General features: G+C 40.5%; 1 protein-coding gene across 1 annotated transcript in view; it reads left to right on the top strand.

The window, feature by feature from the left end:
• Positions 1 to 25,339, top strand: part of ABTB1 (ankyrin repeat and BTB domain containing 1) — a 208,244-nt gene that overhangs the window by 58,741 nt on the left and 124,164 nt on the right. Inside the window, exons 4-7 of the mRNA XM_086939283.1 lie at positions 7,305 to 7,449; positions 15,379 to 15,538; positions 20,331 to 20,376; positions 22,168 to 22,284. Coding sequence (XP_086795409.1) covers positions 7,305 to 7,449; positions 15,379 to 15,538; positions 20,331 to 20,376; positions 22,168 to 22,284 — 468 coding nt within the window. The remainder of the gene's footprint in view (positions 1 to 7,304; positions 7,450 to 15,378; positions 15,539 to 20,330; positions 20,377 to 22,167; positions 22,285 to 25,339) is intronic.

A 25,339-nucleotide genomic window follows, 5' to 3' on the forward strand; every position in this document is an offset into this window, starting at 1 on the left:
TTTGAATTCTGATGATATGACAGAAAGCAATGCCATTCTGAAATATTTAGGCTGCAGGGAAGCAACGCTCCTCTTGCTAAATAAAAAGGCGGAAGCGAAAGCCATCATTTGCTGAAGTGAAAGTTTTGTGTAAATAGTTTCTTGTAATTAGACTCTGGAACAAAAGCATGGCAAAAGTGGTCTCTTTCCTGTGAAACAAGGGAAACCCATGTAGACAAATTTGAAAGAATTTAACAAGATAAGAACCAGTTAGACCCTCTCCCTCAACTCACAAACAAACACGTAAACATGCTGCAAGGGGTTGTGGGAGAGCGTGTCCAGTCTGCAACAGCAGGCAGCAGAAAGTCATTTTTAGAAAATAGAGTTCACAGACTGTAATTAAAACATCCATAGTAACAACACACTTAAGAGAGCCAGTCCTCGTGGGAGGTTACAACATGAAGAAAGGCGTTACTAAGGAGGGACTACTAAGCCTATTCACCAATCAAAAGGCACAATTTTCAAATGACAGTAACAGGAGCCAGTTGAAAAACTGGGCATTTTTTGAAGCCCATATCTGGATACTACATGTCTCTTCAAGACAGCGCATGCAGTTCATGCGCTGCCTAGGCGAGAGCTAAAAAACAAAGGCAAGTGTCTAACAATAAGCGAAGACTATGTCCTTGAGCCCAAGCCATCTGGTGCCAAGCCTCCCCTTTTTGGGGTAATCAAGTGCTTTTTAAAACATCAGGCAGTCAATCAATCCTTTGCATGCTTGAAGGCTGTGCAATGTGGGGGTATACAGGCAGGGAGAGTTCATAGGACCTGACCTCAAGCAAGTCCTGAATGCTGTGCACAGCTGGGGTTATTTGATGACAGGGGATAGGACAAACGGCCTGTTATCAGGCGAGGCCCCGTACCAAAATGTCCACAGCTCACGGCAAAGCCTCTGTGCTGCAGTTGTTGACTGACAGTGGAGGGTTGTGCGGGATGACTGGCTTCAAGCTAGGCCCTCTACCCGACCCTGCTGCGCATGGATGAAGGTAGTGCACCACCTTGGGGTATGCTGATGTCCGTGGGTAGGCCACAAGGACTGGCCACAGGTCGGTTCTATACCCAGTCCCTGCTGTGCATGGCCGAAGGTGATGCACAGTGAGGGATAACTGAACGGGTGTAGGGCACAAGGCCTGGCTGCCAAACCCCTACTGTGCCTGGCCAAAGGTGTGCACTGCAGGGGGTGTCTGATGTATAAGGAAATTATAGCTAGCAAAGGTGGCAACGGAACTTATTAATAAAAATACCTCTCTATACGTGAACTATTTAAATATATTTAAGGAGCACCCTAATACAAACAATGTGTACATATAGAAAACATTATTCTCATGATAAATGTATTTACTTATTTTTTTGTATAGTTCATAATTCATTGAATATTACAGAATTTCAATTGTGCATATAGGATTCATGAATAAGCATTTCAAAAAAATGTAATTAAATTAAACAGCCAACATAAGTATATACAGATCCAGATGATAGACGAAACGTTGATTCAGGCAGTGCGGCAGATGTCTACAATGCGCGTTTCGGCATACACGCCTTCATCAGGTAGCCGTCTATTGCTCTATAGAATATATAATATAAATATCAATAGGATAGCAAGGGTGCCTATATAATACACAACATGATTATAACTAGAGGTATTTAATCACACAATACTTGATATATATCTAATTGCACTTCAAATGGCTCATAGGGTCGTCAATTCTTATCTACATATATACACATATATATATCATCACACAGTGAATAGAAAAAAATTAAAAATTGAAACACTTTTATATACATATCATAGAAAAATATATTCTATTTACATTTATTTACATACATGTATAAACATGTCCTATTTCTAATGCAATGTAAAATATATACATATATGGGCACATTTAAGAATCCAAACTAGCAGTAAAGCATAATGACAAATGCTGAACGTGAGAGTAACATAGGCGATAATTGTAGGAAGCATAGGTACTCTTACCATATAACTTTATTCTGGATGTAGAAAATGATATAATGTGGTTCAGCAATTCTCTACTTTAAATTAAGGTTCTGAGGAGCTGAGGGTACATGTAGAGGAGATTGGCCACACTAGAGATAATAAAGTCTCATATTAGTGTTGTATGTAGATAGACCTATATTAAAGATACAGTGGTTTTATACAATAGCACCTTAGAACCTAGATGATGGTGCATTTAATATCATTCATTAACCTACTCAGTCAGATATAGTATGTATATCTGAGCTATCCAGCAAGGGTGGATGAACTAGCACATGTCATCCAGATAGCACTAGCAACCTTCACAATTGCTGTCTACCTATATCTTACATCGGTATGTATCAAAAATTCTGTAAAGTTGCACCGCAATTAAAATTAGTTCGATCAAAAAGATGTGCAACCTTGAGTACTACACGTTGTTAAAGTTAATATATCAGAATTAAACTGACTAGTAATTCCGTATTGATGGTGAATGACATGAAAAATTAGATAATCCACTTAATGGGCAGAAATATCTTTAAGGGTGAAGTCGTAACATTTGCATTAATAAAGTGGGACAATGTTGTACGATGTCTATATGAAGGTTTAAACATGTCCTAAAGTAGATGATATGTAAGCAACACGAGAATTACTAATAAGATCTGATTGCATACTACACTCAAAAGAGAAACTCTGGTACAATTAAAAAAGAAGCAACAGTGGCTACTTACAGACTATGATTACATCTTGGCAAGGACGTCAGAAACATGAGTTTCACTTAAAAGACGATTACGAATGACCGGAGATAATCTCCTAAACCGGGGACATCAGAAAATAAAATTGTACGTCCTCTCTATCGTCTAGGCGCAAGGCGTGATATTAGATCAATACGGCAAAAGTAAACACATTTACCTGGATATAAAAGATTGCGATCCAATAAGGTTTTCTATCAGAAATGCCGTCCGTCAAGGATAAGACCAAACAGCCGGTAAAATACGACCCAAATGGACTGGGGAATATCTCCTGAAGGGGAGACATGAATGATTTAAATACACATGTCTGAAATGCCGTGGTACAAAAGTAACCATGTCAAAATGGAGACGCAGAGTGCACACATTTACCTGAAGGGTAGATAGTTTCGGTCCAAAACGCCCCTCGCTAGGATGTCACAGGTTGAGAGTATACTCTGATACGGGTGATACAAATCAAACCGGGCGTAATGGTTTGTAATATATGCGCATGAAAAACATGTAAGAGCCAATGAGATCACTTAGTTTGTTCAAAGTAAATGTACCGGTGTGGCTCATTAAGAAAAGATTACGGCCGTTAGCAGCTGTAGTTCTGAAGCTCATTGGCTTCCTAGAACACGTGCAAGCTAGCGTCAGGACGCCAAGAAGAAACGGAACAGTAGCCAATTTAAAATACAATGGAATTTGGGGGTTATGATTGGGCGTAAAGATAACACGCCGTGTTGTTGAATATTGAAATAAACAAAATTACTCAAGATGCATATGCGTGAAAGCTAGCGTTGGGACGCCAAGAAGAAACGGAACATTTACCGAATTAAAGCGCAATGGAATTCGAATGTTATGATTGGGCGTAAAGATAACATGTCGTATTGTTGAGGCTGAATAAATAAAATTCCTCAAAATGCATATGCATAAAAGAGTAGATAAACTCAAGATGAAAAACCGAGTAAGTTACCTGATGTATATATACAGATATAGGATACAACAATAGTTAGGTAAGAGGCTGGCTGTGTAGATATGGATTGGTTAGAATGAATGAACACTCAATAATTATAATTGAGTAGATCCATCCATGCAATACTAGCGATGGAGAAGTAGAAACCACATAATATCATAATCCAGAACCTGTTTGGCAGAAAGAAAACATACAAATATCTATATTCACACCAACACATTAGTTCAACAAATTGTATAAATACATATATATATATATACAATATTTTGTGTTCGGCCATATTATTCACCATTATTTTAGAATTACAAATATCTCATGGCAAAGATCATATATGTTTAGATTATAATTAAACATATTGCTAACACTAATATCCACCAGCCGGTAGGATTTGCACATAGTAAATGTAGAGAATCATATAAGATGGATTTAATTACTGTATACCGAAAAGGATTTATATTATTGCATTTTCCCACGGTATTATTTGATTTAAACCATTTTTTACTGTATCTAGCCAGAAAATGTAAAATACTTCACATTTCTTTCTTAATTTTTCAGTATTTATTCCCTCCTTGGGGACCATTTTCTCTAGTATAAACCACTTTACATCTTCAGGTGAGTAGTTATATTCCAAGAAATGTGATACCATTGGAGAATTAATCTTTGCTGTGCGTATTGCCGACCTATGTTCAGTAAGTCTAGCATTCAGAGGTCGGGAGGTCTTTACCACATAGCCTTTGTTGCATGGGCAAATGAGTAAATAAATAATATTTTTTGTTTTACAATTACTCATGCATTTACAGGAGATCTGTTGTCCATTGTATCGTAGCTCTTTTGCTTCAATTGCAAAGGGACACACTATGCAGGTACCACATCTGTAGTTCCCTACTACTGGTGTAAGGTCCGTGAAACTACGCTGAGTTCACTCTCCAAATCTGACCCGTCTGCTCCATCTGCACTCAAAATAGGCCTACACGAAATATTCTGTTGGATGTCGGCCAACCAACTCAAATTAAATGGGGAGAAAACAGAGATCCTCCTCTTAGGGAACAGTAAAGATCTTTGGAGCGACCCCCACTGGCCGACGTCACTGGGCAAGCTCCCGCCACCAGCCACTCAGGTCAGAAATCTTGGGGTCATCATAGATGACAGTCTATCCATGACACAGCAAGCCAACAAAGTGGCTGGCATATGTTTTACTATTCTCAGATGGCTACGTAAAATTGTCTGGATGCTGCCACCTACCACCCAGAAGACCGTAGTCAATGCCTTAGTGACATCTCGGCTTGATTACGGTAACATCTTGTACCTGGGCGCAAACAAAGCAGTAATAAGACGCTTGCAACTGGTACAAAATGCTGCGGCCAGACTGCTTTGCAGAATCCCCAGATACGCCAGGATTACTAAACATCTTAGGGACCTGCACTGGCTCAGGGTTGAAAACCGGATTCGCTTTAAAACCCTGAGCTATCTGTTTAAAATCAAAGCGGGGACTGCTCCCAAGTATCTTCAAGATCTTGCCAAGCCTTACCTTCCCAATCGCAATCTGCGTTCAGCTACATCAGCGAACTTTGCGGTACCTAGGTACAAACGGGCTAGAATGGGCGGGAGATCCTTTTCATACCTGGGTCCAACTCTTTGGAACACACTGCCCATTCAAATACGCAAAGAAGAAAATTACAGGAGCTTCAGGAAAAGCGTAAAAACCTGGTTGTTCGACAAATAATTGCCTTCGGACTTGTTCTCTCTCTAGTTGCCCTGTGTTTTTGCTAATTCGGCGCCGGGAAACCCTTTGTGGGTAGCTGTGCGCCTTACAAATGCTATAAAATAAATAAATAAATATATATGTTCCCTTGTCTTATTAGGCATACGTGATCGAACAATGAGATCTTTTAAGTTCCTGTTTTTTCTGTATGCGAACATAGGCTTCTGAATATATTCATCTTTGGTATTGTTCACATTTAATAGATGCCAACTTGAACAGATTATTTGTCTCATTTGCTCATTCATAATAGAATGGCGAGTGACAAAGACCAGATTGTCATTCTTGGTTTTGTTAGAACCTTGCAGAATATGTTGCCGATCATAGAATCGTGCCCGTTTATACGAATCCCGGACTAGCCGATGCGGGTAACCTCTTTGTGTAAATTTATCTTTCATATCTTTAGATCTAAGATCATAGTCTTCAAGTTTGGTACAGTTTCTTCGAAGGTGTAGAAACTGTCCTAATGGGATGCTGCTTTTTTGGTTGGTAGGATGAAAACTATTGAAATGTAGCAACGTATTGCGGGCAGTAGGCTTGATAAAGAGATCTACAAATAATTGACTTCCATCTTGTTTGATTACAATGTCCTAGAACTCTATTTGTACATTGCTAATGTGAGACTTAAATTTTAAATTCTCATCATATAGATTTAACCATGCGATAAATTCATGGAGAATGTCTTCATTATCATCCCAACTAAAAACAATGTCATCAATATACCTTGACCAACATAGGACAGATTCATAAAAGGGGGCCACCTCATTGAAAATGTGTTGTTGTTCAAGGTATGCGACATAAATGTTCGCTATGGTCGGCGCGCATGAAGCACCCATGCTCACCCCTTTGTTTGTTTGAACAGATCACCTCTAAATTCAACCACATTTTCGTCAAGTACGATTTTGAGGCAATCAATGATAAAATGGTCACAGTCTACGTTTTACAAATCCATAAAACACTGGACTGCGGTGATAGCCCCATTACCTGGAATATTAGAATATAGGCTTTCAACATCCAGTGTGACAAGCCATTGTCTTTGTGGATTAAAGGGAGTGCCTTCCAGAATGTTAATAATTTGGCAGGTATCTTTAACATATCCAGGGATTTTATGAATATGTGGACATAATATTGCGTCCAAATATTTGGAAATATTTGGAAATAGGGGGTGTCTGATGGCAAAGAGTTGAGAGATGGGCCTGTCCGGTGTCCAGGCCTTGCAGTGCACTACCTAATGCATGAAATGTGGGGTTTGGCCCCTTGCAGCAGGTTGGATCTATGTTGATATATGGGGGTGGTTTAGGTAGAATTATGGACTCCGTGAGACCTGCCCCTATGTTTTTTTAGCGTGGTTCCTTAATCCTGTACGGGGGAGCAGTTGAGAAATATGTAGTTTTGGAGGAAATGGAAAAAGAGACATTTGGGAAAATGGGCTACAAAGTTGGGAATATCAAAAGAAAAATAGGTCGAAATGTAAACTATGACATGCTTAGCATAATCTCTTCATACATGTATTTGTATTTTTATAATTTTTAGTCTATAAAACCACACATTTCTCAAGTTCATCCACCAACCCATTTTATGTTTGGTCAAAGCATTTTGAGGTCCCTGGGACTTTGGCTCAATTTTTGTCATTTAAATATAACAGAATACTCATAGGAGTGTCAAACTGTCCATACCACCCTTTTCTTCATTGAAGCGGTGGTGTCTGTTTTGGTATTTGAGAGGGTGGATGCTTTTGCAGTGAAGTCATGGCGGACCATGACTGTTATATTGGTTCTGTTTGCGGCTATTTAAGATGCTTTGGACTCATATCTGCCTTTTTCCTATCAGGTGCAAAGTGTGAGGCGAACACGTTCGATGGCGAACGATGTTTATACGGGGCCCTCAGTGACACCATTCGGAGGCTACTTAAGGAGTATAAGCAGATCACTGCCAAGTGCATGCAGAGAGATTACTATGATGACTTCCTTCAGAGGTGAGGGGATATTGCAAGTACTGTATGCAAGAAGCAGCATTGTCCAGTTATGCATAACATACAAGTAGAGTGTATTTCGGAGCTGCCAAAACAGTGGTCTTGAGTACTAAGACCTCTTATTATGTGTTGAATCTAAAGGTAAATATGCTAGATAATTGATTGCAATTGGAGATTCTTTCAGGGAAAGTTGTTCCAGGTTTTAATAGAGAGTAAATAGTTATAATTGTTTTAGTAAAGTTGCTAACATTCATATTCTGGTTTCCACAAGGCTGCGAGGATTGCCAATGTATGTTATTGAGGGAAGCCTAGCAATTCCAGTAGAAAGTGTCAGCACCTTGTACTGCTTGCTTCTTTCCCGGTATCTCAGTGCAATCTAAAAATATTTCCACCACTTACAAAGAGCCATTGGCCTGTTTTCACTCTGCTAGTGTATGACACTGTGAAAGCAAAAGGTGGAAATTGATTGTGTGACATTTATTTCAAATACAGCATTTCTCACCACTTAAGGGAATTACTCTACCTTTGTGATATTTACTTAAGTGGGAGATGCTGCAGTCAAAGTTATAGTAGATGTGGACACATTTCCACTGGAGGCTGCAAATATTTACATTTATAGGGAACAAATCTCTGCAACAACCATAGCTAGAGCTTTTTCTCAGGAAAAAATGTTTTCCTAACATTTTTCTCCCAAAACCTTTTTGTAAGCATTTTCACCCGATATGAAGTTTTGAGAAATTTGGCAAAGTTAGTCATGTCGGCAAAATTACGCAGGTAAATTTAAATTTCCTACAACTTCTCAGACATTGGCCTGCAGTTCTTTTCTAAAAGCCTTTTATCCCTGTGTTGCTCTTTTATCATAATGAATAATACTGGCCCTTCTATAAATACAGTTGAAATCCGGCCTCCCTGTACCACTTAGCAATGCTAGCCTGAAGCTATTGTTCCTGATAGCGGAGGATGTGCCCAAAAAACTATTGTTTTTGTACTACATTCTCTAAGAAAGTCAGATTTAAAATGTAACGTATCACTGTGACCAGGCCAATGCCAATGGAAAGATCATTGACTGCATCATAAGAATGCGGAAGAACAAGTCTAGATATCATTATCTTCCAATTAAATCGCAGACATAATTTTTCAGCACTCTAGCAGGCAAATGTTTACAATAATTTATGGACCAGATCCTAAATTTGGGGTGCAGAATGGCGAGTGGCCCAGTGAAGTAGGTGGATACAATCCAAAAGCGGAAAGAATTAAGAGGTACCCTTAGTGAGACTGTATCAGATATTGGATTCGGCTAGTACTTAGATGTTTATGGTCCAGAAATAGGATGAGGCCAAATATGCTGCGAGAACGATCTGTGATTAAAAATAACTCAGGCAGAATAGTTGAATGGTATTTTTGTGGTTTTCAGGTTTTTCTATAGTGAAGTTTACCTGGTAGATCTTTACCTCTCCAAGGAACAAGTTTATTAGGCCTAATTAGAGAAATACCTATGGCTGTATTGGCAATTAGTGCAGATATGGGATTCCGTTGGGTATGGTAGATCTATTTTGGGCGACCCTGTAAAATGCTGGCTTGGGCTCAGTATTTCTAAAGGGATTCTCTATTAAATAAATAGGACAAGCTTAATTGTAAATGGTTGGGTTTCCTCTTCTTTTGTTATCTATTGTAATTCCAAACTGGGTTGTTCCACACCTCCACCCATTTTTGCCATGTGTTTTCTATCTTTTGTTGCTTTTTCAAAACTCATAGTTGCCATTTTTCTAGTCTGTGGCTTTAAGTTGGAAATTAAGGTGTTTGTGAAACACACTAAGGGGTTGTATTTAGTGGAGACAGACTTTGCTATGTGCTCTGTGGATAATGGATAAAAGGTCCTCGTTTCAGATGATGGTTTAAAGTAGTTTAACACCAGCTTTGACCCATTATAAAAACATGCATTCAAAGTCAAGTCGTTCGATTAACAGCCAGCTTGGCCATAAAGTGTCAATACTATATCTAGTTTTGCAAGGTGAATTTTACTTTAAGGGACGACAACACTAGATGTCCAGCAACCCTTTGACGGTTATGTGGAGGATGTATGAGCTTGGTCACAAGAACATACTTTCACATGGCAACGTTTGGGATGGGTGGTTGCGATATAGAGTTGAGACTTGATTAAGAAAATGCCACAGTATCAACTGCCATCTGTCCATTGGCACATTGAATAAGCTTTTTTTAAATCGCAGAAACTTGACTCGCACAGATAGAAAACAAATACTATTTGTAACTTACAGTGATCCAAAGTAGTGGTGAGAATGTGACCCAGTTACAAGTTTAAATGTATTTACTAAATTAATATATGAAAATCAATAAAAAGGATTTTTGAAAAAGAGGTCATATTCATGCACATCACACTATTGTACAAAAATGTCCCATATCTTCTTACACAATCTTTTCTTAGAAAACTCCGGGATTGAATGTGGTCTTTCGTGGGGGATGGGTGGAAGATGTTATCCCAGGAGAACATTATTGCTTGCCTGTCTCTCCATGGACCTTAGATTTATTATTAGGCCACAGTGTTGTAACATATGCAACTTTTCCTGAATGGTAAAACTGCTACTCACAACCTAATCCCTTAAGGCTTAGGGCTTTGCACCTGTCAACGGAGGATGTGTTCACTGGTTTTCTTGCTTTTCATTGATATGTGAAGTTAGAAGCAAAACAATACCTTTCTTTTACAAACTCTGACTAGAAGTGTGGAATACATGTTTTTTCAGTCTGTTTCCATGTTGGAATCTACTTTTTTTAAAGATATTTTCAGACATACCCAAGTACAGAGACTGATCCAGATTGCGATTAGAAAGAAGATAATTACCCTACCTTTTGGGGGGTCTTTAAAATATTTGATTATTTTGTACTAATCAGTAGTAGTGTCTTTTCATTCTGCCAAAATATGTTGGGATTGCAATTGTCAATTGCGTGGGATGGGTATGCCCAGACGTGCTCTCATGCCACTGGAATCAAGCTATCCTGGCTGATGAGGGCCGAACCCCCGAAACCGGTCCTAGGATGCTTGTTTCCAGTCCTGGGAGGTCCTGGCCTGGCAGTTCGGGCTGGCCTGTTCCCATTGGGTGCAGGATCACGACTGATTTGCATATGGCTGGGTTCAAACTGGAATGGCATGGGGAGAAAAAAACGGATGGATTTAGGCCTAGATCTCAGGACTGGGGTGAATGTTTGACATTGTTCTGCATTCTGTCCATCAATTGTTCTTTTTGCAAAATATGTTGGAAAGCACAAAATATAGGCATAGAGTACTATATGTAGCGTAAAGTGATGTCAATACCCGTGACACTTAAACTGTATCAATATTTTCTTTTGTATGAATTTTTTGTTTATCGCAAAGTAAATTGAGTGAATGTTTGTTGGAAGAGTGCAAATATACCAAGTATAGTTTAATGGATGCAGTTGTTTGACGCCTTTGAGTGGTAATCGCAAAGTTATTGCTGAAGTGATATATGCCATTGCAGAGCTGAAACCTCATGTAAGCCATTGTTTGATAATACTGAATTTGGATTGATGGATGGATGGATTGAGCTGCATTAATGTAAAATTAATTTCCCAATAATTCCTGATAGGGAGTCATGGGCTCACTAGTGCTTTGAAGTTGTGTGGGGATTTAAGTACTTAAGGGGTGGGGAACCCGGTCATCTTCTTAGGAGCTAGAGAAGCTGAGTGAATAATGATTTAGTGATCCTTTGAATCTGGGGTTAAACAAGTCCAAGTGGTGGCTCCTCCGCTAAGGCGGAGGAGCGTCGCCCCACTGCCTGCAGCACTGCAATAAAAGGAAAAATAAAACGACAATAACGTGGTGTTATTATCATTTTATTTGTCCGTGCCCAGGCAGCTTTGTGGGCGTGGTGGGGCTGCCCTGCTCACATACCAGGGCAGGGAAGGAGTGGTGGCCTACTCCACGTGCACATGAATGTTTGTTCGGCCCTCTTAGACCGGCCATACACTCATGCGCACTTTGCATGTTCTCGATCCAGGCTGCATTACAGAACATGCCCCAGGCTTCCATTCCCTGGCTGCGGGCTGAAAAACAGCGCTCAGACCAATCACAACGCTGCATTGCAGCGTTGTGATTGGTCAAGGGAGCTTGGGTGGGTGCTTCCTAATTCTGCCTCCTGTTAAGCAGAAGGAAGGAAAAGAGGATGAGGAGAGGGGGCGTCCTCTCATCCTTGCACCCAGTCCAGAGCAAAGGCTGTAATATCATATTTGATACATTTGTAACATTCTGCCTGGCACCTCAGTTAAGAAAGAAACAGTGTAACAATTAAAGAACCGAGGCCCAAAGGTTTCTGAAGACAAATGCACACTTCCAATCTTCACCTTTAGGCACCTCAACTTTATTTAATTTGCAGAACTTGGTAATTGCTATAAAAGTGTTTGGGGATGCATCATTCGGTTTGTTTTATTGATCTTTGTTTTTCCTTTATTTAAATGAAGACATCTTTTTTATTTAAACCAGTAGACCTGACTGACTTTATCATGTGTAGTTTCTCTTTCTTCCTGTTTGACATCTAAGCCTACTGTCAACCCCCTTAAAAAGACTCCGCTTTCGGGGTGTAGCTAATACGAGCAGTCAAGTGTTTAATTTCGTAATTTCGATATCACACAGAAGTACAGTAATATGAAGGACACAAGTGGTAAATGACTGCACCCCCCCCTCACCTCTCCACATGCTCTGTGTAACCACTGACTGCTCCGGAGCTCAAAGAAATGTCATCATAGATCTCGGCAGCTTTGTTTTCTCAGAACTGTCACTGATTCCCCGGACAGATTGTATAAGATTGTCTTACAGTTGCATGTACATTCAGCCATGTTGCATGGCTGTGGACATGGTTATCAAAAGTGTAGCAAACAGCCATTTTTCTGTTGACGTATGACTTTGATTTGAGGCAAATGTTGATGCTGCTAAAGTCCTCCAACCTGCCTTTTAAGAAGGTGAAGAAAATGGTAGAAAACCTCTTTGATAGTTTAATCCTCATCGTGGTCTCAGCAGACCGGTTATACCAGTGTAAGATGGAGTCACTTCCAGTGAAGGCTTTTGTATATTTAAACCAGCCCCTCTAATGCCTTGGCTATCCTTAGGATGATCCTCAGAACAATTTAGATCTAGAGTGTGCGTGGTTTTTAGCTGTTTTTCAAATTGTTCCATTGGACATCACTAGAAAGCATTGGCCTTCTAGTGGCAAAAGATCCAGTGCTTCCCATTTGGTGGGACATGTTGTCACATAGACCAAGGACGGAAAAGTGATGAACGTGGCCTAGCAGGAAGTACTGTTGGGTCTAGAAAGCCTAAGGCCTATGTGCAGCTTTTCCAAAACTCTAGAACCCAAGCTACACTCTGGTGGATTACTGGAAAGAATTTCTGAGAGTACTTTTTGTTGCAAAGTCTTATTCCACCTCAGAGTGGTACCTGCTCTTCTCGGCTGATGTCACGTCCTAGAGGATCAGTAATTGGGAGTGCCCTAAGCTGTGAGGTTGGAAGCTGACTGTAATCTACATAAGCAGTCACTGTCTAGTGCCACAATGCCAATATCAGCAGTTTCCTTCATACCCTCCCCTTCGACATTACTTACATCAATGAAATCACAGATTACAGGTGAGTCAAACTGTATCCTGGTACAAAAGAAGTTTGATGCATGAGCCCAAATCGACCTCGGACCTGGGGAACTGGGTTCGAGTCTCGGTAATAACGCTAAACCTCCTGTGATTCTGGGCAAATCACTTAATCTCCCCGTGCCTAACAAAAATGAATGTGTCCTCATGTAACGTAACTGGTGCAACGTGAAGCGCTCTGATACCCGATTCGGGTCAAGTTTGCGCTATATAAAACTCTTCAAAAAACAAAATCCACTTGCAATGTTTCCTAACAGTATTGCAAGTGATTTGTCTTCAAACATTCAATCAGCAGACTCCAAATATTTTCAAGTCTTAATAAGAGGTCTATTAGAGCATTATTAGCCACTTGAAACATTGTCTTTTTGAGGTTTATTGTCATAGAGGAGACTTTCATCTGGTCGAAGGTCAACACCTGCTCTTTAACTAAGTGTTTGGCACCAGTTTCTGCATACTTAGGTCAGACATTCATATAAATCCTTGCTTGGATAAATGGCCAGCCACAGACCAGAAAGAAATTGTATAGAGGGCTCCCATTTCATTTAACAGCCATGGATTTGTGAATCTATGGTAAATGTAAAATGGGGTTGAGGAGGGGTTCTTCTGTTCATAGCCAGGCAATGGTTTTCCCATTCCTTTCAAAGTAAGGACATTTTGTCTCGACATAAGGAAAATTACTAAATTGGGAGAAGCAATGCTTGGCACAGTCCTGGCCTGAACGGTTTAGTAGCTGTAGACTTTAATGATTCACATACATTAGTTGAACTAGTATTGTGTCTTCACAGAGTGCTGTGAGCTACGCTTTTGAGAACAGATAGTCAGCAACTATGTTTTCCAAATATTTGTGTCATTGGCATGCATTGACGTGATGACCTCAAAGACTTGCTTAACATCCTTTGGCAGATATGTTGTTGTTGTGACGAATAGTGTGTGAATGGTTAGGTGGGTGGCAGCATTGCTCACATAGCACCTTTGTGTATTGTGTTCAGCTATATGCAGCACAAGGTGTACTGTGGAGTTTCATGCTGATAGCTGCTGCTTAGGATGTCATAAATGGCCAGGCTCAGAAATTCTTTTACGTTATTAACAGAGAGTTGCCCTTGGCTGACCCACTCCTGGCAAATTTGAGTTGAAAATTTATATCACCAAATGGTTGTTTGCACCCACCTTCTTGTCTATTTTCTTGTGGCAAGGCAGCAAGTCTTGGGTGTGCCCAGAATCTTGGCTTGGATTTATGTCAGTGAGTATAGCCTCATGTAGTGCAGTTCTGTGCTGGCCTAAATGGTCTTATGCACCACTGCAGCTGGGTATCATAGCAGCAGTTCACATGCACATGTCTGCATGCTTGTCTGAACATGCATTCCAACATTTCCACTCATATTTTATAGTTCATACAGCATGTGCACCAACAAGTGCTCATGTGCTTTTGATGTCATTTTCCCCACTGCCACATATTGTTGGAGTCTTCAGCCTGGCACTATGCAGCATTCGCTGATCGCCCGAAGATGTTACTCAATTAATTTCATCAGAGAAGTTAGCATACTCTGTATGCCAGTTGTGAATAAACAGAGTGTCACTGTTGGTGATTGTCAAAATATGTCTGGTAGGTAATGCAACATGTGTGCAGTCTATTGCAACAAGCACTTTTCAAATGTATGCAACATTTTCCAAATGTAGAGAGCTGCTGTGCCACAGGTTGCCTATTCTCCATGGTGACCAGTGGAGGAATTGCATGGGAGTGAACACCTGGTATGTGAGCTCATCTTCTTATTCACTCATGTCCAGGATCACCTGTGGCGCCAAGTGATACCTCCACATTTCACCTTCACTGGTCTAAGCAGAAGTCATCATCTTTCGCTCTTTCTTCCACCTGATCAAGAGAACTCATACAAAGAATGCTTGTTTCTGACATTGTGATAAAAAACTCACAATGTTATATGTTGTTAAGATTAATTGAAGGAATTGAAAAAGGCAAAATGTGTAGCAAGCTAGGGAAAGCCCACCATGAGTGACAGAGCATAGTTTGGTGTCTGAAAAATTAAAGGTATTAGAGCATGGAATACTTTTATATGCTATACTAATTTCAAAATGTAAGTTTGTTGCTAAATAATCGAGTCATTGAACACCCACGAAATACTTGTGAAGTTAAGGAGTGAAGTGTTGTCCCTGAATGATTTGAACGGACAATTGTACTTATGAGGATAGTAATCTATACTGTTTACATTTTTTCTGCTCTTTTAATAGAACTTACTGTCTCCTTTCCAGGTTGCTTGAACAGGGTTATCAGAGCGACATTGGCTTCATCGTACATGACGAAACTTTCTGTGCCCATCGTTGCATCCTGAGTGCACGCAGTGCTTACTTTGCTGAAATGTTTGACACCAAATGGAAAGGAAAAAACCTTGTAGCACTAAAGCACCCTCTGGTAAGCTGTGTGAGACTGGGCCTTTAGCAGGTTAGCCACTCGTGTGTTGGCAATGGTAAGAGTGGAGAGCCTTTCTGAAGCAGTGTTAGCTCATGTAGCTCTAATCATAAAAGCAGAACACCAAATTAGAAACTTAAAGAAATCAAACTGATCTTAAAAAAATAAATGAGAAGTAATGTGTTTTTTGTTTAACATTAAGTGAGTTTAAATCACTTTGTATACCATATTTGTCGTACCTAGTAACACCTCTCCTCTCCTCTCCTCTCCTTTCCATTGTTATTGTTTTGGTTCCAGCCTTCAGCTCATCTAGTGTCTGCGTAAAGGCCTAGGCCTGTCCCATTACATGAGTGAAGTCTTGGCCTGTCCTGATCCTGGAGGGGCTCAACAAGCTTTTGCTTATTTCTTTGGCACGTAGAGCGGTGGTGCAGCATACTATGTTTAGTGAAGGAGTAGTTGTGTCCAGTCTTTTTTTAAATCTTGAGTTAGGCCTACTGGTTCACTCTTGTAAAGTCCTGCATCTGTGCCCTAACCCAGATCCTAGTGCTAGCATCACTTGTATATTTTTGGCGTGTTTGTGGCGTAAGTGGTACATGCCTTATGTATATGAGTGAAACAAACTAATGGATGCCTGTGGTTTCCATTGTTGAAGTTCTTGGCCTGTGCACAATACAGAGGTAAAATTCTTTCCCCAGACATTGGAAGTGCATTGCTGACTTTCCTGAAGCTAGTAGGAGGTGTCCTAGACACTGAAGTGAGAAAAGAGGAGACCGGGCTTATTTAGAAATTTGATGAGGTCCTTTTACTGGGAGGAGCTGGGCTGAGAGGTACTCTTCTTGAAGACTGCCTTTTGGTAGAAGGTGGGGATGAAGGGTGGGACTGCAGACTCTGTTGTTTTGAGTGACAGTTCTTTAGGTGAGGTCAGCCTGTTGTTTCTTTCCTTATCGCTGTTCAGTGTGGCTGTTGATAACCAGGTGCAACATTTTGTGCCTCTGTTTTGGGTTCTCCAGGTGGAGACTACCATACTGTGTGGAGCATCCCTCTCCATAAAGGTTGTATCTGGAAAACAGCTTGGAAGATACATTTGAAAGAAGAACCACCCCAAACTGGTTCTAAAAGTGCTGACTGAGAATCCCCATCCCCTATTTGCTCTCACTGTACACTTATTGTTCCACTTCCAAGTTCTGTTTGACCAAGGAAGGCAGTACTCCACAGAGTACGCAGAGGACTGCTGTGCAACCAGAGCTTGTGTCTGGCTGACAGTCAGCTTCTTAAGTCAGAGGATATCACCTGGAGTCTTGTCTGGAAGAAAGAAGCTGTTCCCCTGCCCCGAAGCACTTGGAAGCCAACCTGCCTGCTGAGAGAGGAAAGGAGCCTGCTAACCCTCTAGTAGATGTAACTGAGTGGTCGTCTTAAAATTACTTGTGGGGCTGGGGATGGAGGTTATGAAGAATTCACCCTTGCAACTCCATCCTAAGTGTAATAACTGGTTCCCAACTTCGGATCATCCTAGGGTCTGTCCTCTGAGGGACCACAAGAAATCGACCTGAAACAAGAAAGCGACCTGACATAAGAAAGCAACTTGAAACAAGAAAGCCAGCCAGTATGGAATGGAACGGTGGTGGGCGCCTTATAGAATGGAGTGCCAAACCTCTCTAGGCATCCATTGTGGCCAGCATGTAAGACGTCGAGGTGGCCAGAAACAAGAAAAACATCTATTATTGAATGGAACGGTGGTGGGCGCACTACAGAATGCAGTGCCAAGGCTCTCTTGTGCCTACCGTGGCCAGCATGCAAGATGTCTAGATGAAGAGAGGAGAGGGCCCCCTGGTATTTCAGTGGCGCAAAAGGAGTCCAGAGTATGTTTCTTCTGATGACTGCTCCTGGCCACAGAGTGATCTTGAGAGAGTTATGCCTCATGCTCCAAACCACCACTGAAAAGGCCTCAGCAGTCACCACCAGCCACCATTCTAGAGCCATCTGAGCAACGAAAGCCAGTCTCAGCTCGGAAAAAGTCTCAAGAGCATGGTTTGTAACCATCACTCATCTCAGCACCATGTAGCTAACCACCAGAAAATCAGGGTGATCAGCATAGTTGTTGGCTTATCGACACTGATGGTTCGGATCGAGTGGAAAATCGGGTCCAATAGGTGTCCAGTTGTGTGTGTTGGTTCAGTTATTTTCTAGGTGAGGCTGGGATTGGTGAGGTTTTCTAGAAGGGCTGTAGAGTTTGAGTCCGGGCAGTTTTCTAGGTAAATGTTAAGGCCCGTGAGGAGGATGCAGGTACTGGCATTTATGATGTGGGGTTTGAAGAATACTGTGATGTCCTTTATTAAATTGATGCAGGGTTTTGGTGGTCTGTATACGAGGGTTCCGCCTTGGGAAAATTTGGCTTGTTGGTGTGGGTATCCGTGTAGGTGTTTGTGAATATGATATCGACTCCACCTCTAGGCTTGTGCTCACGTTCTTGCATGTGATCTTGTAGCCAGTAGGGATGGCTGTAGCGATGTCCGGTGCAGAGGTTGGGCTTAGCCATGCTTCCATGAGGAAGAACAGGTTCGGAGCATGGTCATGCAGTAAGTCCCATATTTCCGTGGCCTTTTTTGAGAGAGCGGAACTTGAGGAACATGCATGCAAGTATGATGTTTTACGTGGTTGGTGGTTGTTCTGTGTGAGCGTGATTGGGTAGCTAGTCTGTGTGAGTGTGATCAAGTGGAATGCTGTTGGTGCAGGAGTGATAGGTGTACGTTGTGGAAGAGCTTGCTTTTTGCTCCAGCAGCATGCTTGCTGAGTGCGGCCTCAATTAAGTAGATCCTGGGAGTGGGGAGACGCGCGGTGGGCGGTGTGCAGATGGATGATGGGAAATAAATTCCTCTTAACAGTGAGGCCATATCCTGTGCAATGGATGATGGGAAATCATTATGCTTCTTGATATCGAGTACCACATAAAATAAATGAATAATAATTGGGTACACTTAGACGCTCTGCAAGCAAATATTTGCCTATCAGAGGAGCACCAATGTAAGGTTTAGAGTCTGGTGAGCAGACTCTGAGAGCATGCTGAGTGCTTGGTGCACCAACACTTTATCTTCCTGCAGCCTGAATTTGAGAAAAAGTAGATGCGCAGGGGGCCAAAACAGAAGGTTACTGGGCTAGTATCAAGCTGCCGGAAAAACCTCTTGTGAAGTTGACCAGTTGTACCTGGTTTGGCATTGGTCTTTGTGGGAACTTGGAAGACTGTGTCAAAGCAAACTCTCAAACACAGTGCACAAGTGTCTGGAATGAAACTCTCCAGTGAAATGCGAGGACTTTGTTGTCAGCACTAAAGACTGCATTTGCAGCTGGGAAGTGGGAGCACAGTCCACTGGCTTAGGCAGACTCTGAAGGATTGGAAGAGACTTCTTGGTATGAAGACACAAGTCAGAGACAACCTCAAGAGCTTTGAGGTTTTGAAGCTGTGAGCTGGGCCTGCCTGCACAAGACTACTGACTCTCATCCAGCCTCTTCGGCTTGATAGAAAGAAACAGCTCAGAGTCATGCTATGTTTTGAGAGCGGGAAGAATCCTGCAGTGGACCCTAGTGAGTAATGCGTAGAAAAATTCACTGACTGGCCAGGCAGAGCAGAGAAAAGGTGAAGAGTGGAGCTGGAACTGAACATTTGAAACTATTTTTAAAATGACTGATCCAGAGTTTATCATTTTGCTGTTATTTTAATCTTAAAACATATTTTTATTTTACCAAATTGGTTTGGGAGCTTTACTAAGTGGATTCTTGATTAACCTTTTGTATGGATACTTCTGATCCTTAATGCATATTCTCTGAAGTAGCCTATCAACGCACACTTCAAAGTGGTAGACAGGGCTGTCTTGGAGAAACAGTATTTGTTTGGCTTTGAGATAGATTTGCATAGTAGGAAATAATTTGCCCCTGCGAGAAATCCGCCATCTTACAACTACCCAGTTACACATTACTTGTTATGCATTCCTAGCCCTGGTGGGATATCCTTTCATAGTCTCAATAAAAGGTAAGGATTGTAATTGCTAGTTCTGTGGGCTTCGCCACAGGTTATGTATTGCTGCTGTCTGCTACTTTGCCTTGTAGTCGCTTAACATCAGAGGTTTGATTTATCTTCACACCCACTAGTGTACAGATGATACACCACACTGACATATCCACTGCCTTTGTGGTAGGCTCAACATGCTGATTTTCTTTTCTCTTTTTACTTCTACCTTCCTGCTGTCGTTCTCTCCCAACTTTTATATTTTAGTGAATCTTGAAGGTAACCTGTGCTTTTCTTGATATTTCTAGAATCAGAATTGCTCAATAAAGTTGTGTCTACAGCCAGACCTTTAGTTTAATGATTGTAAGGTAATGCCATTGACCTCTAGGAGCTCACTGCAGAGGCACCCCTCTCACATTCACAAGACCTCATGCGTGCATGACTTTGTTGTCATTTTGGACGACCTAAGCCTCTTCTCATTTTTCAGAAACTAATAATTTCACATGTTAAATAGGCACAACTTGCGTTGGAATTTCTTCATTTTGTATTTATGCTACTTTAAATAATGCACATCAAATTAGACAAAAATACCGCCTAAGATAAAAAAAATAAAGACATAACTTGGATATATAGATGTATAACAACTGTTTTGCTGCAATATAGGCTGTTGTCTTAAGGGCTCACAGAATCTTACACAAGAAGGCTATTTCTGGTTATATTAGTGCTGAAAGTATGCCCTTGTATTGTAGAAACTGATTAACAGATTCTGAATTAGTGTTTTATGGTTTATTGCAGATTAACCCTGCTGCCTTTGGCTCAATTTTGCAGTATTTGTACACAGGTAAGAAAGAACTCTTTTAAAATACTTTTAATACTAATAGTGGTTGATTTGTGAGAAAAAAAAGTGCCAGGGCTCTCGCCTGAAGGCAGCCTGCACCAGCCCATTTCTCCTGTTAGCACCGCCTACAGTAGAACCAACTACTAACCATGAAATTGGGGAGAGGATGTGGCGTAATGCCCAGAGCTGCCGACTTTGTAGCTGGGGAACTAGGTTCGAGTCTTGGCGTCAGCTCCACATCCTGTGATTCTTGACAAATCAGTTAATCTCCCCGTAAATGAATGTGTTCTTAACTCGTGCTCTTGAAAAGTGCTGGTGTTAATGATTAAGTGCCGGGGCTGAGCACCGGAAACCACTGGCTCAAATTAAGCACTGAGTAGACTGGACATCCTTAACGTTTATGATAAAGTAACCCATCTTTTAAACTCTAATTCAGGCCCTAAATTCTCACCAGAGTGGCTTGTTGCTTTTAATTTACAGCACCATTGATGTTCTGAAAGCCCATGCTAGCTGTGCAATACACTTTGAACTTTATGTAACAGTGGAATTACCCAAATAGAAACATGGCAGGTTTTTTGAGAGACAACATCAGGAAAAGTAACTCTAATAACACATATTCACATTGGAGTTATTTTTGTTCATGTGGGCATAAAAAAAAACCTGAACAGCCGTGGTGAGGCCAGACGTTGGGTGAAGGATTAAGGACTCCAGTACTTTTGGGAGAAAAAAATCAATCTTTGAACCCACCAGCCCCACTTATTGTTTATTATTTAAGCCTTGGATGCATTTTTAAAAGTGTTTAGAGGAGGCTTAATTTTAATGTATTGATTAAAGTCATTGTAATCGTGTAAAGTAAAGCCACTTATTTTGTGGGGGATAATGAGGTCTTTGTTACATGCGAGCTGCGACAGATGTGATCCTAGTTGGGTGACATTAAGGTGCAGAATGGTAAACAGCTCTTACAACGAAGCCCTCACCCCGCATGCAATTACAATGCGGTCGTTGCAACGACTGTGGTGTAACAACGCATACCATTACTCCGCAAGTCGAAATAACGACTAGCGGAGGGGGGAGAAGGTGTTGTATTTAAAATCCAACACCTTCCCTACTGTTCGCACAGACTGGAGTTGGAATAGTAAATTAAACTATTCCAACATCCAGTGCCCCCCCTCTGCAAGTCGTTGTTCCGACTTGCGGGGTAATTGTATGCGTTGTTACAACGCGGTCGCGTTATAATTGCATGTTGAGTGAAGGCATGCGTGAAAAGGAGGCATATTTGTGCAGAATACCAGTTCTTCATCTGTAATTCAGAAGCTAAATTCATTGTTTGGTAGAGATGATTACTAGGCCTGGCCAATGTTCTAAGTAGTTACCTGTGAATACTCATGGGTTTGCATTTAGGATTTTGGGCAATGTTTGAATATTCATAGGTTAGTTGGGGTTCTATACTTTCCAAAATGTGTTGCAGAAATGAGTAGATTTGTGTTTGTCTGAACTTGTTGACTCTTAGTGATTGAGTAGAAGTTTACTACATCTAAGTGGGGCTTGAAATGTGTAAAGAAAAAAAAAAGCAACCATTGTGAACATCACTTCCAAGAATCAAGAGTTGTTAAACCTAACAGTAGTAAAGAGGAAGCAGTGCTAATGCATGATCAACAGAGGACTTGAATGGATGGGGCCTGCCTGCCTCTATGACTTAGTAGTTTTGCTTTCTGATGAACTATTGTGTTGAACGTACAATGCAAGTGTGATGAAAGAGGTCATATGGCATAAAATGTAATCTTCCTTCGTCAGGTCGTTTAGATATTGATGTTGAGTATGTAGAAGACTGTAAGCGGCTGGCCAAGCAATGCAGGCTACAAGATCTCATTGATGACTTGGAAGACAAGTGTCAAAAAGTCTATGAATTTGGTAAGGTTTTCATATTTATAATGCTGTGATTCCCATTGTAATAACAGAACCATTGTCCTGATTTAGCCTTGAGTGCTGGTTGGGAATCCTCTGACGTGCAGTGGAGGAAGTGTTCCTGACAGATCTTTCAATGACTTAAGCATTTTATCCACAAATGTGAGCATTTTTTATAAACACCCCACTCTACATCAGCCCACGAGTCCAGCTTCATTTGGGTTAAACTAGATTTGAAGATAAACCTCACGATGTATGAATATTAGCACTTTTAGTACTTCAAAATTATTGTTTTTGTCTAAGACTAATGTTAAGCAAGCTGGCAGAGGTGTCTCTTTGTAAGTCATGAGATTATTGAGTCTCTTTTCAAGTAGGAGATATAAGCTAGGTATTTATTTGTGAAAATATAGCATTGAATATTTTGCATTCGAAAGATTGAGTGCAGTTTTGCCAAAGATAGAGCACCCAGTACTTTAACAAAGCGGGCTTCTTTTCCTTACCATCTATGATGGCTCATGTGCGCAATTGTGTCTTGTAATCTTTTCAGCATGAGAATTCCAAGCCAAGTGTATAAAGGACAGGACACTACACATGGTTCAACTCTACATTTTTCTTTTACAAGATCATGGATTCAAATGAAGGTATTTAATACCTTCATCTTTAATGGCCCTCCTTTGAGGGGCTTTTTCATGGTCTTTGGTGAAAAACAAACAATTAAATACGACAGCTGTACATATAAATAGACTTTAAGAAACCTTGGAAGCAGATATAACTACATGTGGTTCATGAAGCGTTTAATAAAGGAACTTTTTAAACTCGCTTTCAGCTGAACTTTCTGCCAATCACTAATCTCAATCAAAGAACTTCACATAAGATTGCAAATTTTCCAATTGAACTCTAACTGTCCCCATCCATGCTTGAAGTAGACACTTGTAGTAAACTTCCGGGTACTTGAAATAACACAAGGTGACATGCAGGGCTCTCCAAAACGACAAAATAAATAAGGTCATAAATAGAGTTTGTAGGGCTTCTGGCCTAACCGACCAAAATACAGTCTGTTTTTTAAATTTCTTTTATTTACATGATTTGTTGTAGCAGAACAATCCTATCAGGAGAGTAATCACTCAGGGTAAATGATGTAGCCTTACAGCTAGAGCGGTCGACCTCGAAGCTGGAGACCCGGGTTCGAGTCTCGGCAACGATGCTCAACATCCGTTGATTCTTGACAAACTGCTTAATCTCCCCGTGCCTAATAAAAATGAGTGTGTCCATATGTAACAAAACTGGTGCTCATGGAAAGCGCTCTGATACCTGATATCTTCGGGTCTAGTTTGCTCTATCTAAAGCTCTAAAATCACAATCACATTGCCATATCTCCAACATGTTTAGCCCTGCAGTGGCTTGAGTTGTAACACATTCTAATACCCCTGAATGTATTTGGTATTTTAATGGTTGGCCCTGGATTGAAGACAACAATTACATATGTTGACTGAATGCCTTGTGGACTCATGACAATTGTTAGAGGAATTGTAGGGAGAGACTGACAAAGAAGGGGCATGGAAAAATAGAGGTCTCTGTTGTATTGATATATTTCTTTAAGATAAATACTTCTAAATTCTTGTGTAAGTGAAGGAAGGTGGGAAGGGCCTGAAGATGCGATGGGAGAGTGGTATTCCTGTTCTGAAATAGTTATTCTCACTGTTTATAGCACTCCTCTGAAAGTTAGTTTAATAAATGAATACATGAGCTGTTAATCAACAGAGTTCTTGCCATTTGGATAAACTTCATGATTTGACCAGATTGACAGTCAAGTCAAAATTCAGTTTATTTAGCCAAATTATTCCCTAACACCACATGAATAAACATACTTTTAGAGTACCATAAGACAGTACAAATAATTGCCTAATAATAGCTGATCAGTTTGTCATAATTGTAATGCCATTCATAAACAGACCTAAGGCTATGGTCACATCCAGGTGACACATACAAACTAATGGGCCAGTCGCCACTATCCGTTCCCAAGTACCATATTTTTAATAAACAGGTTTAAGAAACGTTTTACAAATATCAATGAATAAAAAAAATAAAATCATTAAAATGTACAATAAGGTACATTTACTATTGTGAAACTTTTGGCTTTTCCATTTATTCCCTTGTATTTTCTGATTGAGTACAGTCCTTGCTTGAGTAAACAGGGTTGCATGTTAATCTAAATATTACGATGCAGTGCCTTAAATTTTAGTTGATAAGCTTATGGGAATGTTTTTAGTGTTAAAGTTATGGACTGGTTCTTCCATAAGTATTCCATGCCACGATTCTTTGATATTATAGCAGTAATATATTTTAATGCTTTTTTACTGGGAAACGGATCCCATGATTTTATATTACCAATGATTTGGATTTTTTCTTTACACTGCTTTATTAGCTTAATTAACAAAAAGGCAAATTCTGTGGTAATTTTAAGCTTCACACCAACAAAGGTATGAAACGTTATCTGGATTTTCAATCGCAGTTGATGTATTTCAGCCATGTCACACTATGAGGTCAGGCAAAAATCGTACCTAATGGCCTGAATCATGGACTCTTTGTGCTAATTTCATACTCTATTTAAAGTGGTACCGTCCAAACATTTCCAGCAAGTATTGGGATTCAGTAATAAAAATTCTTCTCCATAAGGCACCATAGTTGGAGTTTTTTAAAAATAATGCAGTCAAAAGGGCTGCTAATGAGTAACCTCCATATTTCCTATTGAACCTCACTAATGCCAAAACCACACCTCAATATTTATAAATTTTGACCTCTTCTATTAATTCTTTTGATTTTTTTAAAATATCTGATAGAGACGTCTAGCTGTGGATTCCTTACCTTAGAATTATCCCAAAGTGTCAGACTGGTGCAAGAAATGTTTCTACAGCAGTACCTCTGCGTGTCAGAAGAGGGCGTCGAGCGACTCCGTAACTACATTGTTCACTAGATGTGACATCATTAAAGTCCATATAAGCCCTCCACTGATGCGCTGACTTTAGTTTCTTTCTTTCCTCGCTTCCACGCGGGTCTGGAG

This window comes from Lissotriton vulgaris, chromosome 9 (genome assembly GCF_964263255.1).
Source record: "Lissotriton vulgaris chromosome 9, aLisVul1.2, whole genome shotgun sequence".
Classification (NCBI taxonomy): domain Eukaryota; kingdom Metazoa; phylum Chordata; class Amphibia; order Caudata; family Salamandridae; genus Lissotriton; species Lissotriton vulgaris.